We start from the raw sequence: 15,848 nt of genomic DNA, 5'->3' as shown, positions 1-15,848 counted from the left end.
TTCACACTTTATTTTCTCCTGCCTTGATTTTTGAAACTCACTGACTCACATCTCTCCACAGCTCGTGTTCAGTTAGTCGAGACTGCAGCGGCAGCTCAACACAGATCACCTCTATTCCTGCTTTCCCTGAACGGCTTCCAGTTATATTCAGAATTCACTTCATATTTTTATTAATAAGATACAAAGCCATACATGGTTAGCCATGTAACCAAGACAAAAGAGTCACAAATTGTTAGCATTAATCCCACTAGCTTAATGCTAACATACAATGGAAATTCCCATAGACAGGCTAAGTCATCTAATCAGATGCCACTGACCAGTTTTTTGATACTGTTTTTGCCACAGAAACAGGAGCAGGCCCTCCTGCTCCTCTTAGTGGAGCTGCTGCACTACAGCTTGAGAAATCTGTCCTGAGAACCCACAGCATGCATGACAAAATAATAAGTCATCACTGAGACGGACCTGCATAACAACAAAAAAAATTATATATGATTATGAGTAAAATAAAAAGCGATTTATTGGAAAGGAGTCCCATTACTGACACTAAAGTCTCAGTGTGACTCTGTGTCTGTGTGTAAATGTTAAAATGCAGCTTAGTACAAATAATCACTATTAATGGTTCATGTTTCCAGCAGCTCTGCAGGACGGACACACAAAGGTCACCAGTGCACAGATGCATTTTTATGGACTCGCTGGACAAAGCATCACGATTGAGTGCTACTTTTCTTCTTCTAAGAAGTGGAAGATCTTCTGCAAAGAAAAATGTGAAAAAGGAAATATTTTAATTGAAACACAGCTCAACAGTGATCATCATGGCAGATACAGCACTGAATATAAATATAAATATGAATATATTTTGTCTGTAAGCATCAGAAGGCTCATCAAGTCTGACTCTGGACGGTACACCTGTGGTCTGGGACAATATCCATCTTCATACCAGTTCACACATTTTGGAATTGTTGTTGCTGAAGGTGAGTTTCAACTTTTTTTGGAGTTTTGAATAAAAGTTTCAGTATTTCTGCCTTTTGAGCAGATTTTTTTTGGTATATGAATTATTTATTGACTTAATGAAATATTATTAAGTCCCACATACTCTTTTTTTTTCTTCAATAATATATATATATTTTTTTTTTTTCTTCAATAATATATATATATATATATATATATATATATATATATATATATATATATATATATATATATATATATATTAGTGGTGACCAACCAGCTTACAGAAGTTTTACTCCCAACATTTTAAACAAATTTCATACCTGAATTCACCAGATGCGCTCCACTGAAACAGCTCTCCTTAGAGTTTCAAATGATATTTTAACACGTGGAGATATAAGATAAGATAAGATAAGATAACTCTTTATTGTCATTGCACAGTCATACATAGTACAATAGCACAATGAAATTGGAAAACTGTCCTACGTCGGCACTACATATAACACAACACGACACGATATGACACATCACAACGCAACACAAACAACACAACACAGTATAATAACTTAGTAATAAAAAAGAAGAACAAGTGTATGTGTATTGCACACTGTTATTATTGCACATTAATTATTATTGCACCTTGTTATAAATATAAATATTATTATTGTTTTAAACATTGTTACCTCCCCCCTAAAAAAGTCCAGGGAGGTAGCCAATCAGGTCAGCTGTTAGCACTGATCAGGGCTGTTGTCCTGTTGTAAAAGCTGTCCTTGAGTCTATTTGTCCGGGACCTCAGCAGCCTGAACCTCCTGCCGGACGGCAGCAGCTTAAACACCCGGTGTCCTGGGTGTGTGCCGTCCCGTAGGATGCTGCGTGCCCTCTTGAGACAGCGAGTGCTGTAGAGGTCCTTCAGGGAGGGAAGAGGATGTCCAATGATTTTGATGACCCTCTGGAGTGCCTTTCTGTGTGCTGTGGTGCAGCTGGAGAACCACACACCGATGCAATACGTCAGCACACTTTCAATGGAGCAGCGGTAGAAGACAGTCAGCAGCTCCTTCTTCAGGTCCATTTTTCTGAGGATTCTCAGAAAGTGGAGACGCTGTTGGGCCTTCTTTAAGACCGCAGAGGTGTTAGAGCTCCATTGGAGGTCTGTGTCTATGTGCACTCCCAGAAACTTGAAACTGGAGACCCTTTCCACACACTCCCCGTTGATGCTGACAGGCTGCAGCTCGGACTTCCTCCTTCTGAAGTCAACTACCAGTTCTTTTGTCTTGATGGTATTAAGGTCCAGGTTGTTATCTACACACCAATCTGACAGCCTCTGAACTTCAGCTCTGTACGCAGCTCTGTATATAAGTTACTATTTAAGTACTTTTGGATCTGTGTGCTGCCTCAGGCACAGCTGATCATAGAAGACTGACTGAGAGACGTAGAACATGCATGGGCATTTCTGGGTCAGCTCTTGACTGGTTATCTTCCTGTATCTGTCACAGGAGGTTTTTGGTTGCGGTTGCTAATTTTGTGTCCTCCTCTGCTACCTTACCTTGTGGTCTGCTGCAGAGCTTGGTCATTAGAGCACCGAGGGCTCACTTGTGGTTCTTTGAGTATTTAAAAGTAAAATGGGAGGCAGAGGTGCCTGTTAGACAAGCCTTTAGAAAAAGATAGTTAACCTCTTAAGCCCCAACGCCCCCTGATACGGGGGCAAAAGGCAGCAGATCAGTTAGGCTTGGGGCTTAAGAGGTTAAAAAGAATTATTCAGTTGGAGGTAACATTTTTGCTTTTATAAAAACTCAATTTAATTCACTGACTTTGTTGTAAAATAAATGTAATTAAAACAAAAACTGAAGCGCATGAAAAATTCAGCCAAAGAAAATGTTTATGTTTGAAATGTGAATGAAACCCTGCTGCATGTTAACTCCTCCGTGGTTCATGATGGGGTGGCTGTGGCTCAGGAACAGATCATCTACTAATCAGAAGGTTGGTGGTGCAATCATGCCAGTCTGCATATCACATACCTTTTGGCAAGGCACTAACCACAAGATGCTCCATCAGAGTATGAACGTGTGTGAATGTTAGATAGAAAGCATCATAGAAAAAAGAGCTGGTGTGAATGTGAAAAGTTGTATAAAGTAAAAAAGTGCCACATAAGAGCCAGTACATTTACAAAAGTGCTCCTCCTGTTATAGAAACAGCAGAATCTTCTTACCAAGCTCAAACACTAAATCATATAAGAGCAGGATGTCAATGAGTTTTCACAGCAGCACAAATAAATCGCTGTTTCATGAACCATCTGTGATGTTGAGGCGCAGTCTGCTGTAGCTAATATTCTAGCTGACCACACGGCACGCTCAGAAACACTGGCAGCTCTCATTTCCTCAGCTCTTGTTAATCCAGCAGTACTCACACTCACATACTGATGTTTAGGATGGAGGTCTTTGACTGCTCCAGTCACTGACTGGTTGAACTGGGCAGCTCCCAGTGTAACTGTGGGTCAAACTGGAGTTATTGTGATCAGACTGCATCATCTTCAGCACTGATAGTAACTATTGATCGTTTGTTTCTTTAACAGCACTGCTGGATGGAAACGATCCTGCTCAGCTGAAACACTTCAATAAAGAAACTGGAAGCTCTCTCACAGTCGGATGTTCCTTTAAACAACCTGGAAGGAGGAAGTACTTCTGCAGGGGAGAATGTGAAAGAGATGGGATTTTAATTGAGACTCAGGGTGCCAGAGCTCAGAGAGACAGATACAGCGCTGAATATGAAGAAGGATCTGGTACAAGTGGTATTCTGTATGTGACCATTAAACAGCTGAGGGAGTCTGACTCAGGACGGTACAGATGTTACCTGGACAGATCCTATAGTACTGATCCATACAGAGAGTTTGAGATTACTGTCACAGAAGGTGAGTTTCTATACAAATTCATTCATGAGTCTGGAGAATTAAAGGAAATTTGTATTTGTCTCTGACAGCTGCTAACGTTTGGTTTCCTTTTGTCTTTTCATGATGTTTATGTGTCAAATTGTTGCTATGTGTTGTTTTCTGCTGTTCGCCTCAAACACGTGAAAAAAAAACATATGGCTGAACTTCTTTAGCAGTCCTCACATCAGCCTCCACACCTCCATCAACTTTCACTGGAACCACTGAGCAGTCTGAGAGGACGGCATCTACAGGTGCGTCCATCCACTGGGTTTGAGAGACGGAAGTCTCACTTAAAGCTTTCTGATGTTTCCTGTGTTTAAGTACAAATTTATATGCTTTAGTTGAAAAATACCACTGTAGTGTGTACAGAAAGTAAATCATGCCACAATATCTCCACCTTAAAGACATTATGTGATTTTTTTTAACCAGTCCTCCCATCAGCCTCTGCGCCTCCATTAACTTTCACTGGAACCACTGAGCAGTCTGAGAGGACGGCATCTACAGGTGCGTCCATCCACTGGGTTTTAGAGACGGAACATTTTGTAGAAGTCCATACTTGTGAATTTGTATCATTTGTATAATTTTGCTGTTATCTGCCACTGGGAACAAATCAGAAGTGAGTATGTCATGTAGACAGGGTTTTATGCTCATAAAGCACGACAGTCTGACCAAATTCTCCATGGAAGAAACTTGCATACAACTATACTGTACATGTGCACTCAGCTACCTTTACAGCCCACGTGAAGGGCTGGTACTCACACTCATCGGGAGGTGTTTGTCTAAAATAACTTGTTCTTGTCAAACTGCTGCAGATGTGGTGCCGTTTGTGGGTCTGACTCTGGCTCTCATCATCATCCTGTTATCAGTGTCAGTGTTGATATTCTGCAAGAACAGATCCTCTAAACCAAAGGGTGAGACAGCAGGAAGCACGCAGACAGACACACTCATCTAACTTCCTGTTTTCACAGAAAAGTGAACATTTTGTCAGACATCTCTTTGCATGTTGTAAGCTGTGTTCGAATCCTCCATCTGGCCTTCCTGTGCAGAGTTTGCAAGTTATCCCTCCAACAGGCTGACGACCTGTGCAAGGTGCACCACGCCTCCACCCTGTGGTAGCAGGGATACACTCTGGGACCTCTGCAAACCTGAATTGGACAAACTGATGGATGGATTTTTATCACAGAGTTTGAATATTCGGTTGAATTACAGTCTCTGATCATTCGTGTGAGCATGAATGTGGGCATGAGTGGTTTTCTGTCTCTCTGTGTGACTGAGTACCTAACTGCAGTATAAACACTGCACTGATGTGTTTTTCAGATCCTCCTGTGGGAACTGAACACGATGCTGTCACAGAGGTGAGGCTGAAGGACTTGTAGACTCAGCACTGATGTTTGTGAAACCAGCTGATATTAGATTTCCTCTTCTTCTCCTGTAGACCAACACAGTGTATGAGAATATCCGAGCAGAGGGCAGACACAGCAGATCTCCTCCTGACTCTCATGCCAAATACACCAAACCGTCCGGAGTTGAAACCAGTGATGACCACAGCTTGGTCACTGCAGCCACTTCTCAGCACAAAGTAAGAAAACACTTTCTGTATTCACGGAACAAACAGTTGTATCTGAGAAAAGATTCACATTTCTTGTGATAAATATGAAGACACACGATATCATCAGTGTCACGTTGAAAAGCACAAACTAAGTTTAAAGAATCCAGATCGTTATTTCAGATCAATAACCTGATGGGGGGATGCTGGATGCTGTAAGCAGGTCTTGGATCAAAGGTCCGATCCTGTGACCTCTAACAACACAGCACACAGAGGAGCTGATATTCTGATATTTGTGACGCCTGCTTCCACACTACAGTGAACACAAAGTGTTGGACTACTTTGTGAAAATGGTCTCAGATCAATTTAAAACATTACCTGTAATAAACAATTTTATTTTTTATTTTTTTCAGACTGAAGACGACTCGAGCAAACTCACCTACTCCGTGGTGACTTTTTCCAAGAAGAGCAGTGACTCTGCCAACAGCACGTCCTGCAGTAACACCAGTGAAGTTATCTACTCCGAGCCTCGAGTTAACGCGAGCCACTCCGGAGGTGATCCGTTGTACTCTACTATAGCCTAGCTTTAGCTCCTGTGCTGGTGGCACAGTTTATTTCTCACAGTGTTCAAAATGAAGCAGCGCTTCCATCAAAATCTGAAGATTCATCCTTCCATCCATTTTCTTATCTGGAGCCTTGTCACAGGGGCCCAGACCCAGACAAACCCAGACCTCCCACTCCCCAGCCACCTCCTCCACCTTATCCGGAGGAACACCAAGTTATTCTCAGGCCAGCTGAGAGAGATAATCTCTCCAGCGTGTCCTGGGTCTGCCCCGGGGCCTCCTCCCAGTGGGACATGCCCAGAACACCTCACCCAGGAGGCGCCCGAAGGAATCCTTACCCTCCTTTCAATGTGGAGCCCGTCCCGGATGGCAAACTCCTCGCCCCATCTCTAAGGGAGAGGCCAGTCACCCTTTGGAGGAAGCACATTTCCGCCGCTTGTATCCATGATCTCATTTTCTGAGGTGAGGGTACTGACATAGACCAACCGGTAAACTAAGATCTTTGCTTTTACACTCAGCTCTCTCTTCACTGCAGCCGCAGCACCGATCCATCTCCCCTTACTCGCGAACAAGACACGAGATACTTAAACTCCTCCACCTAAGATTCTTTTTTCTTTTATGTTACAATTTGATGTAATTTGTCTTTAGGTTCGTGTTACAGTCATTTAAGTTAAGATCAGAGGTGGTGAGGTGGAGAATAAGCTAATAATGCTTAACTAGTAACTGCTTAACCTACGTTCTTAAATAATTATATACAAACAAAAGAAAGTCAGAAAGTGGTAACAAGATATTAATACACACCTCACCCGGTGTGGAGCCAACAAATCCAGACTCATCCATCGGATTGGCAGATGGAGCGTGATTCGTCTCTATAAAGAACACGCCTCCACTGCTCTAGATCAGACGGCAGGCTTACACACTGCATCTCTAGAAGCCTTTGAACTCTCCCTTTGAGAGCTTACACAAGGTGTCATCTCAGGGAAACAAGATGCTCTGCCGTCTTTATCACTACATCAGTACAGTATCAGTACAACACCTTTTACACCTCGGCTGTCTGCTGCATTAGTCTGAGTTCCTACAAGCGCATGGATCCACATGAGTCTGCTAAAAGCTGTCATAGAACAGTTCACAGCAAAGGATGCTGATTCACTATGAAAAGGGAAGAAAAAAAGAAGAAGCAGTGTGTTCAGAGTGTGTTGTGCACTCTTTTTCATGTGATTAAGTCAAACAAAGGAAAGGATGTTTGCATGACGATGATATAGAACTACTTGCCAGGGCTGTGAAGGGGCGGGTGCTCAAAGTTACAAAAGGGGCGCATAGAACCAGGCTGAAGAATCTAATATGGAATCACATCAAACGATATCACTGTCATCAGGTGGGGACAATGCAGAGCAAATATAGAGTTTGCTTTACCTGATAGGTACAATGTTGCTGCTGATAGAGGGCGGGGCTGTGCTGATCTGAGGCTGTAGACATTAAAAATTCCATAAGAGAGATGGTAGCTGATTAAACAAGTGTTATTAGATGATAATGAAATGCAAAGATTGGTGACAATGCTTTGAATCATAAAGCAACAGATTAAAAACACTGTGGGAAATAAACTGAAATCAGAATAATAGTAGGGCAAAAGAAAGGGATGGTGATGGTAGGGTAAGAATGTAACAAAAACATCTATAAATCACACACACACACACACACACACTCACACACACACACACAAACATGCACATACAGTGACATTTTATAACGTCTCCAGAATCCTGGATATTAGACTTTGGCCACAAGTTTGCATCATGGTGCTGATCCAGAATCCTTCCCTTATTATTTATTCCTAGTGCTATTATAATAACGTTATGAGAATTTAAAAAATATAAAGTAGTAAATATAAAATAATGTATTGATGAGGATTCAGTCTGTTTAACTATCCACTCTGGGCAGGCAGAAAGTTTATTTCATGTTTAAACTGCAGAGATACAATAATGTTGCTGCTTGAAAGTCGGCATTTTGTCATATTTGAAAATTTAAATATAGTTAAATATCACAACTATAATAATCCATAATTATGTGGATATGCATATCAGAAAGCCCTGTAACTCACTTTCAAACTAAACGGAGCTGCAGACCCGTGACAGCCTTACGCAGTTAGCTTGCTGCTAAAAGGACCGGTAATGTTTGTCATGCTGTTGCACACACAGCACGCTCCTTTGCTTCAGTTCGTCAGTTAACACAAGACAACTGACCATCATGTGCATCATAACCTAAGACTGCTGGGTGACTACAGAGTACGCTGTACATCATACTTCATCATTTTGCTGCATCAGTCTGCCTCTCTGAGTGAATTTGTGTTTAAGTGTCAGGGTTATGATAACATGCATGAACTGCATCTTTCTTCGACCTCGTGTCTCTATTGTTGTTTAAGACGTGTTTTTAGGGACTTAAATGATTAAACAATTTCTAAACAATGATATCTTTTGTAGTTTGGAGGCTAAACAGGCCAAATACACCAAATATGTTTTCAGCGGTAGTCGAGCATCACTTCAGTGATTATGTAACAGAAAGAGGAAGCAGCTGCTGGTTCTCTAAATCTATCTGACACAACTTTCAGTGAAGTGATTAAAAAGAGGAAGTAAGAACTAGTTACCGTAAACAAGCAGTCACAAATGGGTGGAGCTCCTTTACTTCAAGAAGGACTCAGGTTTTCTGTCTTTGTGAGGTTGTTTTAACCTTTTCATTTGTATCATGAGTAACTTTTGCAGCTTTTTTTATTTGCATTTAGTCACACTCCATGTTTATTTATCCACCGTCTGCCTGATGATGCTTGTTTGACTTGTTTCTGCTCTAATCTGAGTCCCTTAAGAATATTTTGAAAAACAAAACATGAAGAAGAAACTGCAGGTGCAAAAGTTCATGTTGCAATGCGAGGAAGTCAAAATCGTATGCAGGTTTATGTTTTTACAGCACTTTGAATAGAATAGAATAGAATAGAATAGAATAATCCTTTAATTGTCCCACAAGGGGAAATTTGGTTGTAACAGCAGCCAAAAAGACAAATATACAAACAAACAGGACACAGAACAGAAACATGCACAATTTTTCTTACATATTTACATCAAGGACAATGGTTACTATAAACAGAGAGTACTGTACAGTTATTAAATTAAATAAAAATAACTACAGATAAGAAGCAAACCAGGTTGTAGTGCGAATCAGTTGATTAAAACAGTTTAAAACTGATTTGAACAGTTAAGTGTAATTCAGTTTGCAAACAGAATATTTTAGTTTAAGTGTTTTTTTACAAAGTTATTAATAATTAAGAAGAACAGCTTTAATGACAGGGCCACACAGGAACTAATGTACCATGGAAGTACACCTACCCACACCTACTTTAATATATACTTATAATATATATTACACTTAGCAAACAGGCACTTGGATTATATTTTATAACAGTTCCCAGATACGTACCCATGTTTCGCTGCTCGACCCGCAGCCCTGAAGTTCCCTGGATCTGACCATCACCTCTCTGCCTGCTGATGTCATCACTGGAAACCTGTGACGTGAGATGTAAACTGGACCTCTGGAGCTGAGGTTGGTAGTTTGAGTCTCTTCTGGCCTGAGCTTATTGCTTCTCTCAGCTGAAAACAGTTTGCATCCACACTTGTGTTTTGTTTTGGTTTTTATTTGAACACATTATAAATTTCATGGAAGTCTGTAGTTTACAAAAAAATAACCTCATCCTAATCCAAATATAACAGCTGCTTCAATTAAAATATTTGTGGTATTGGAGGGGGAAGAGGAGACTTTAAACACATCCGTATTCCTGACTAGGATAGAAGAAGAGCAGCAGACAGCACTTCAGGTGAGTCGCAGGTAAGTTCTGCAACCTACCTGAGTTTAACTTACAGCCACAGTCAGTAAGTTAAACTCCTTGTAGAGATGCAGGTTAGAGAAGTTGGGAATATCTGACAGGCTTCAGCCAACGAACTGAGCAAACAAGAACAGAGAGACACGAACAACATACGCAGTTAGAAAGGAGGCGTGTTTACCACCATCATAGAGACAGCAGCAGGACCAGCCGGTCTTTGAATACCAAGAAATCATTCAACAATGCACAGCAGGCATAGAAGACCCGAGAAAAGACTCCACCTACAGGTCGACCTGCAAGGACACACCAGCCACATCTCCACCCGAGAGCAACAGGAAAAAACCCACAGGCTGTGGGCACCGTAATAAATTATTATCCACAACCTGAATCTGGACGTTCAGCTTCCTGTTATTGATATTCCCACACAGCAGGCTCACGACAGAAAACCACAAAGTTTAATATGAGAATGTGAAGATATCGTCTTCTAGTTTCTTCTTTTTTAAGATGTGGCCAAAGAAAAACCCAATCGTAACCCTCAGTGGTTCGACAGTGACCTGATGGATGTCAAAGGTTAACTGCGTGCTGCCAGACAAAAGTAAAAAAAGAAGTATTTATTTCTCCTCTTTCAAGAAAAAAGAAAAGAGGAACAATGTGCCGTTTAAGTTGCATCACAAACCACAAGTTTCTGTGTAACCGAAGACCATGAGAGGAAGAAACGGGGAAGTGAGACGAAGACAGGCTGCTTTAAAAAGTTTCAGTATTCATTTAAATGTTGAATATCAGACTTTTTGAAAGGCTGCTTTGATAAAGTTAGGACATATATGTATAAATATCCTAGTTCAGTCTATTCTTGTGTGTATAAGATTACAGAGATTATTATAATCCTCATCATCATCATCATCTCCGTAATCTGTAATAATAATAATAATAAGATGCAGTTCCTCTAATGTCCACTAGAGGCTCCAGCAGCGGAAATAAACCTGTTTCCCTGCATTACAAAGGGCTTCGTGTGCGCATCAGCACAGGCTGACACAAACACAATCTCACATCCACACATGCAGCCAGTTTACAATAACCAGTTATAAAAACAAAGACATGCTGAGATGTTCTGAACATCTCTACTCGGGGGTAGTGGAGATATTGAACAAAGGATGATGAAGATGGAAAAGAGGAAGACCGCAGAGGAGGAGGATGGATGGAGGCTGGTGATTCTCTGTGGCTACATCAGTGTGATGTGCTGCCCCGAAAAGAAAACACACTTTAGAAAGTTGATGAGATTTTTACAACAGATGTTTTTAGTGTCTTTCTAAGAAAGGAAGAAATCTAATTCTGGGTTTCTCATTTAAGACGCCCGCTGTCACTCCGAGGTGTACTACGATCTGTCAAGTCCCTCGGTGTTCGTGAGGAACACGGAAGGTGATCGTCTGCGTTCTTACGCTACGCGCTGGGTTATGGATGAAGTCCAGTAGAATGACGCTCCCGCTGTAATGCGCGTTCCAGCCATGTAATCCAGCCCTAACCCCAACTTTAACCAGCGCTTTGATGACGTTAGATTTCCAACGTGATTTAAGTAAAGCGAACGTACATGTGCAGATTCATTTCTCATGTTTCCTAATTTTTCCGATGTCGTAATATGGGGACGTGTTGGGTGCAACCAGTGTCACACTGTGTGCAGTGCTTTAACCTACCACGAGATGGCACTGTTCACTGTGACATCTAAAGGACGAGGCCACAGCAAAGAGTAGATGACCTTTGCTCACGTGGAAACAGGCAGCAGCAGTGGTACAATCTGCTCAGTCTCCAGTAAAATAATCATTTCAAAAACAGATTACTCTTGTTATTTATCAGAATGTTTTTATGGCATCAGTGCTTCTCATAGCCCAGGTTCAGGGTTCAGGGTTCATCACGCGTTTGTGCTCTTCCCTCAGGTGGATCTGATCTATCCTGATCAACTGGGAACCAAAAAAAGTGAGCAGGAAGTTGTGCTGCCACTTTTCACACTCACTTGTTTTCAGTGTGCGTGGTTGTCCTGTTTATGGAAACATCACCGTGGTAATTCGTGCTGCAGATGTATCCTGCTCTGTCGCAGATTTGAGATTATGACATCAGCACATAAAAATGTCTTCCATTGGCTCTCTGGAATCTCAAGAATGGCATCAGCAGAGCTCAGAGGTACAAAGAGGGTCCACAGTGTCTAAAGTCACAAAAAACCACTGACTCAAAATAATTAATGAACAAGTGACAGGCTTTTTTGATTCTGAGCATGTTATGAGCTTAGACATGCCACTCTTCTGCAAATAGACATGTTCATGTCATTGTTCAAAACAGTAAAAAACAGTAAAAAACAGTAAGGGCTTCAGCAAACGCACAATTCATAATCCTAACTGTCTGATTGACTTACAGGATTTATTGTAATAAATTAAAACTTTAACCTTTATTCATCTTTTCACTTTTTCCTTCGATCAAATCTGACATCAGTGATGCTCCTCAGCTTCTGCTGTTCTTTAATTCTGACATCATCCTCTCTGTTGCACTTCAGCCTCACACTTCAGATGACAGGTCGTCTTTAATCCCAGTGTGTGTGTGTGTGTGTGTGTGTGTGTGTCTGTGTGTGTGTCTGTCTGTGTGCACATGTGCTGCAGTTTGTTGGTGTTCTGTATTGAGAGGTTGAGTCACAATTACAGTAAACAGTATCCACACAGAAAGCCTGTGTGTGTGCGTGTGTGTCTGTGTGTGTGTCTGTGTGTGTGTGGGTGGGTGGGTGGGTGTGTGTGTGTGTGTGTGTGTTTTAATGACAAGTCCCAGACAATGCCAGACATGAGACAAGGACATGAGAGGGAATGATCCTCATCTGCTGTATTGATCTTTGACTCTTAACCATCAGCTCTCAGACGCATGCACACACACACACACACACACACACACACACACACACACACACACTTGCAGGTTAAGCGAATTAAGCAATAGAGGACATGAAAATGGAGGAAGGCTATGGAAGTCGGGGGGAGGAGGGGACAAACTGAAGCTGCAGGAGGTGGAGGAGATAATGGGCCTGCTGTCTGCCTGAGAGGAAACTCAATTTTCTGAGCAGAAGGAGATCAGGAGATGAAAATGAAAGAGGGGGAATCTGGAAATACCCTGGTTTCTGTCTAAAGAGCAGTTTGGATGGTGTTCACACTTTCACTGCGGTTCAGCCGCGTAGCAGCACTGACCTATACAACACTGACCTATACAGCACCGCTCTATACAGCACCGCTCTATACAGCACCGCTCTATACAACACCGCTCTATACAGCACCGCTCTATACAGCACCGCTCTATACAACACCGCTCTATACAGCACCGCTCTATACAGCACCGCTCTATACAGCACCGCTCTATACAGCACCGCTCTATACAACACCGCTCTATACAGCACCGCTCTATACAGCACCGCTCTATACAGCACCGCTCTATACAGCACCGACCTATACAGCACCGACCTATACAGCACCGCTCTATACAGCACCGCTCTATACAACACCGCTCTATACAGCACCGCTCTATACAACACCGCTCTATACAGCACCGCTCTATACAACACCGCTCTATACAGCACCGCTCTATACAGCACTGTGTCGGCCTGTGAACAAACAGACATCGAAAACTCTGAGAATAAATATTCATAACTTTGGTCGTTCTCCTTTAAATCCGGTCAGTTTGTGATTGACTGTAACTGTGCCCAGTGCACAAAGGGATGCATGAAGAAGGCTCAGCCTGCTCTAGTCTCATCACTATTAAGTTAAACTTTTATCAAACATTAGCTCAGATAAAATATATTTAAAACATATATAAGTATTAATATAATATTGTATTGCTGTAGAATCTTTACCTTACAAAATAAAGCGCCTTCAGGTGACTATTGTTGTGATTTTGGTGCCATATAAATAAAACTGAATTGTAATTGATTTAAATTAACCAGTGAGGACCTGCTGTTGGCTCATGCAGCACAATATGTACGTTCATATTTAGTCCGAATAGTGAGTGTGAGCACTTTCGCACTATAACGAGCACGAGGACGGTGCTCATCTATGTTTGCCTCATAATGGAATATGAAATGCTCCATCGCTCGTTTCATCAGTGAGCTGACTGCACTACATTATTATTTCAGCATTATCAGAGCAGGCTGAGAGGAACAAAGGCCTCTTCAGTATTAAAATGAATATGTTAAACTTCTGGAAATCACCTTTTATTTTTATCATGTCTGCATGTTTGCATCTGAGAATTTAAACCTGGAAACGTGAAGTTTGTTTTCTGAAACTTGCTGTGATACAAAAACTGTTCAGTTCCCTTTTCTTAGAAAGAGAAATGCTTCTTGTGTTTTTCTTCTTTAACACACAGTTAAGGAATGAAAAGGTTCAATCTAATCATCAGCTGGTGGACAGTAAATTACAATAGAAATTATTCTGAAATACCCAAAATTTCCTGAAGCAGTTTCTGTGATATCTGTTTGTACCCGAGGCTGTGATACACGTGCAGCTCCAAACACTGTGTTCAAACAGGTGTTCGCTGACACTAACTGTATGTTTTAGATGGTACTGAAGGCCGGCTAGCTCTGTGCAGTCTTTGCTGTGTCTCACCTTTTTTAACCTCCCTTCTTAGATTTGCTATTTTGACTGCATACACATATTCCCAGTTAAATACATGAAGTGATTTATGTGTAACCATATAGAACAAAAGGTTGTGCGTTGTAGGTCGTCGTCCCGGCTGCGCAGCACAAAGGGAGGGACCACCAAACACTTTCCAGCCAGTATCCTGACAGCTAACTGAAGCCTGATTCCTGATGTGCTCAGTTTCAGTTTTTCTCAACACTTCTCTAAATCCTACAGGAAATGCTACACAAGTACGTGTGTGCAACAAAAGAATGTAACAGAAGAGTAATCCAAACTTTAACATGTCTTGCACTTTACCTTCAACAGTCCTGTAGCACCTAATGACATCCTCTCCTTCCTTGCATCACTCAGTTTGCTGACTTCATGTGTGGAGTCTCTGCTTACCCTGCTTTCTGTCCTTGATGCACTTTGTGACCAATGGGGGCTCATCCGGGATTGCTAAGGTTACAATCAGCCTCAAAACGTGACATTTTCACAGGACCACACGTGTAGCCTGAGTCAAAAACAGACCTGCACCGTACTCAACCTCACTGAGTGCATGAATCACGTAGAAATCAGAAATGTGTTGCTTATGTGTGCTTGTGTAGCTTTTATGCTATTTAATGTCAGTTATTTTAGCTTTTTGTTACATTTCTGCGTTTTAGTCTGGTTGTTAAAGAGGAGGATCTCATGCTGCAGGTTAATAATGCTCAGGCCTCTTCAGGTTTTTCTTTTCTTTTAAATGTTTTTGTGGGTTTTGCAGATTGTTTGACTGATGATTTGTGTTTTATATTAAGCTGTCGGTGAGCTATGAAGAAGAGCACAACAACGATGAGACAAAGAAACACTACCCGATCACTGTTTCACCATATCCATCTTCCTGCTAAAGAAAACCACTTAAAAAACCGACGCCCTGGTCCCGTCCATCTGTCCTCTCACATCCTTCTTTCTGTATTTATCTTTCACACACAAACACACACAGAGAAAGTGTGGGCGTGTTTTGGATGCCTGCTCTGTTTGGCAGTTAACAAAATGCCACATGGATGTCACTGGGCTTTATAATCGGGATACCAGAGAACATAATCTCCATTCTAATTATGAGAGGAGGAAAAGAAGGAGGAGCAGAGCGGGAAAGCATCTGGACAGACTGGAAGAGGAAGAGATGGAAGAAGCACAATGTGAGCTGCTGTTGGTGGTGAGTTTAGGGGCTGCTCTGTTACATCACACATTTTTCAGGGTTTTAAAGGGAGTGAGCCTTTTAACTATGACATAGCCAATTTACCCAAAGACATAATAAACTAAAACAAGAGAAATTATTTAAAGAGTTGCAGATTAATAACAAGTTTTAACTTTAAAACCTGCATTAAGC

The 15,848-nt window shown here is 41.6% G+C and overlaps 1 protein-coding gene and 1 long non-coding RNA gene across 5 annotated transcripts in view; both read left to right on the top strand.

The window, feature by feature from the left end:
• The window catches only part of LOC146493997 (uncharacterized), a 159,424-nt gene extending 151,449 nt beyond the window's left edge, over positions 1-7,975 (top strand). For 2 of the 4 annotated variants that reach the window (XM_085145578.1, XM_085145577.1), the window contains 8 exons: positions 633-971; positions 3,518-3,853; positions 4,045-4,122; positions 4,301-4,375; positions 4,684-4,782; positions 5,189-5,226; positions 5,307-5,450; positions 5,831-7,975. In XM_085145578.1, coding sequence (XP_085001704.1) covers positions 633-971; positions 3,518-3,853; positions 4,045-4,122; positions 4,301-4,375; positions 4,684-4,782; positions 5,189-5,226; positions 5,307-5,450; positions 5,831-6,001 — 1,280 coding nt within the window. In that variant the 3' untranslated portion in view covers positions 6,002-7,975. The remainder of the gene's footprint in view (positions 1-632; positions 972-3,517; positions 3,854-4,044; positions 4,123-4,300; positions 4,376-4,683; positions 4,783-5,188; positions 5,227-5,306; positions 5,451-5,830) is intronic. The other 2 variants (XM_085145579.1, XM_085145580.1) reach the window with 2 other exon arrangements.
• LOC146493998 (uncharacterized) lies at positions 1,231-3,510 on the top strand. The gene is made up of 3 exons (XR_014871490.1): positions 1,231-1,336; positions 2,293-2,612; positions 2,689-3,510. It is a non-coding gene; the product is annotated as an uncharacterized LOC146493998 (long non-coding RNA).
• Positions 7,976-15,848: the final 7,873 nt, after the last annotated feature.

Source organism: Neolamprologus multifasciatus, chromosome 20 (assembly GCF_963576455.1).
Source record: "Neolamprologus multifasciatus chromosome 20, fNeoMul1.2, whole genome shotgun sequence".
Taxonomy (NCBI): Eukaryota; Metazoa; Chordata; class Actinopteri; order Cichliformes; family Cichlidae; genus Neolamprologus; species Neolamprologus multifasciatus.
Note: the sequence above shows the minus strand (reverse complement) of the source record. Positions and strands in the feature narration are given on the sequence as shown.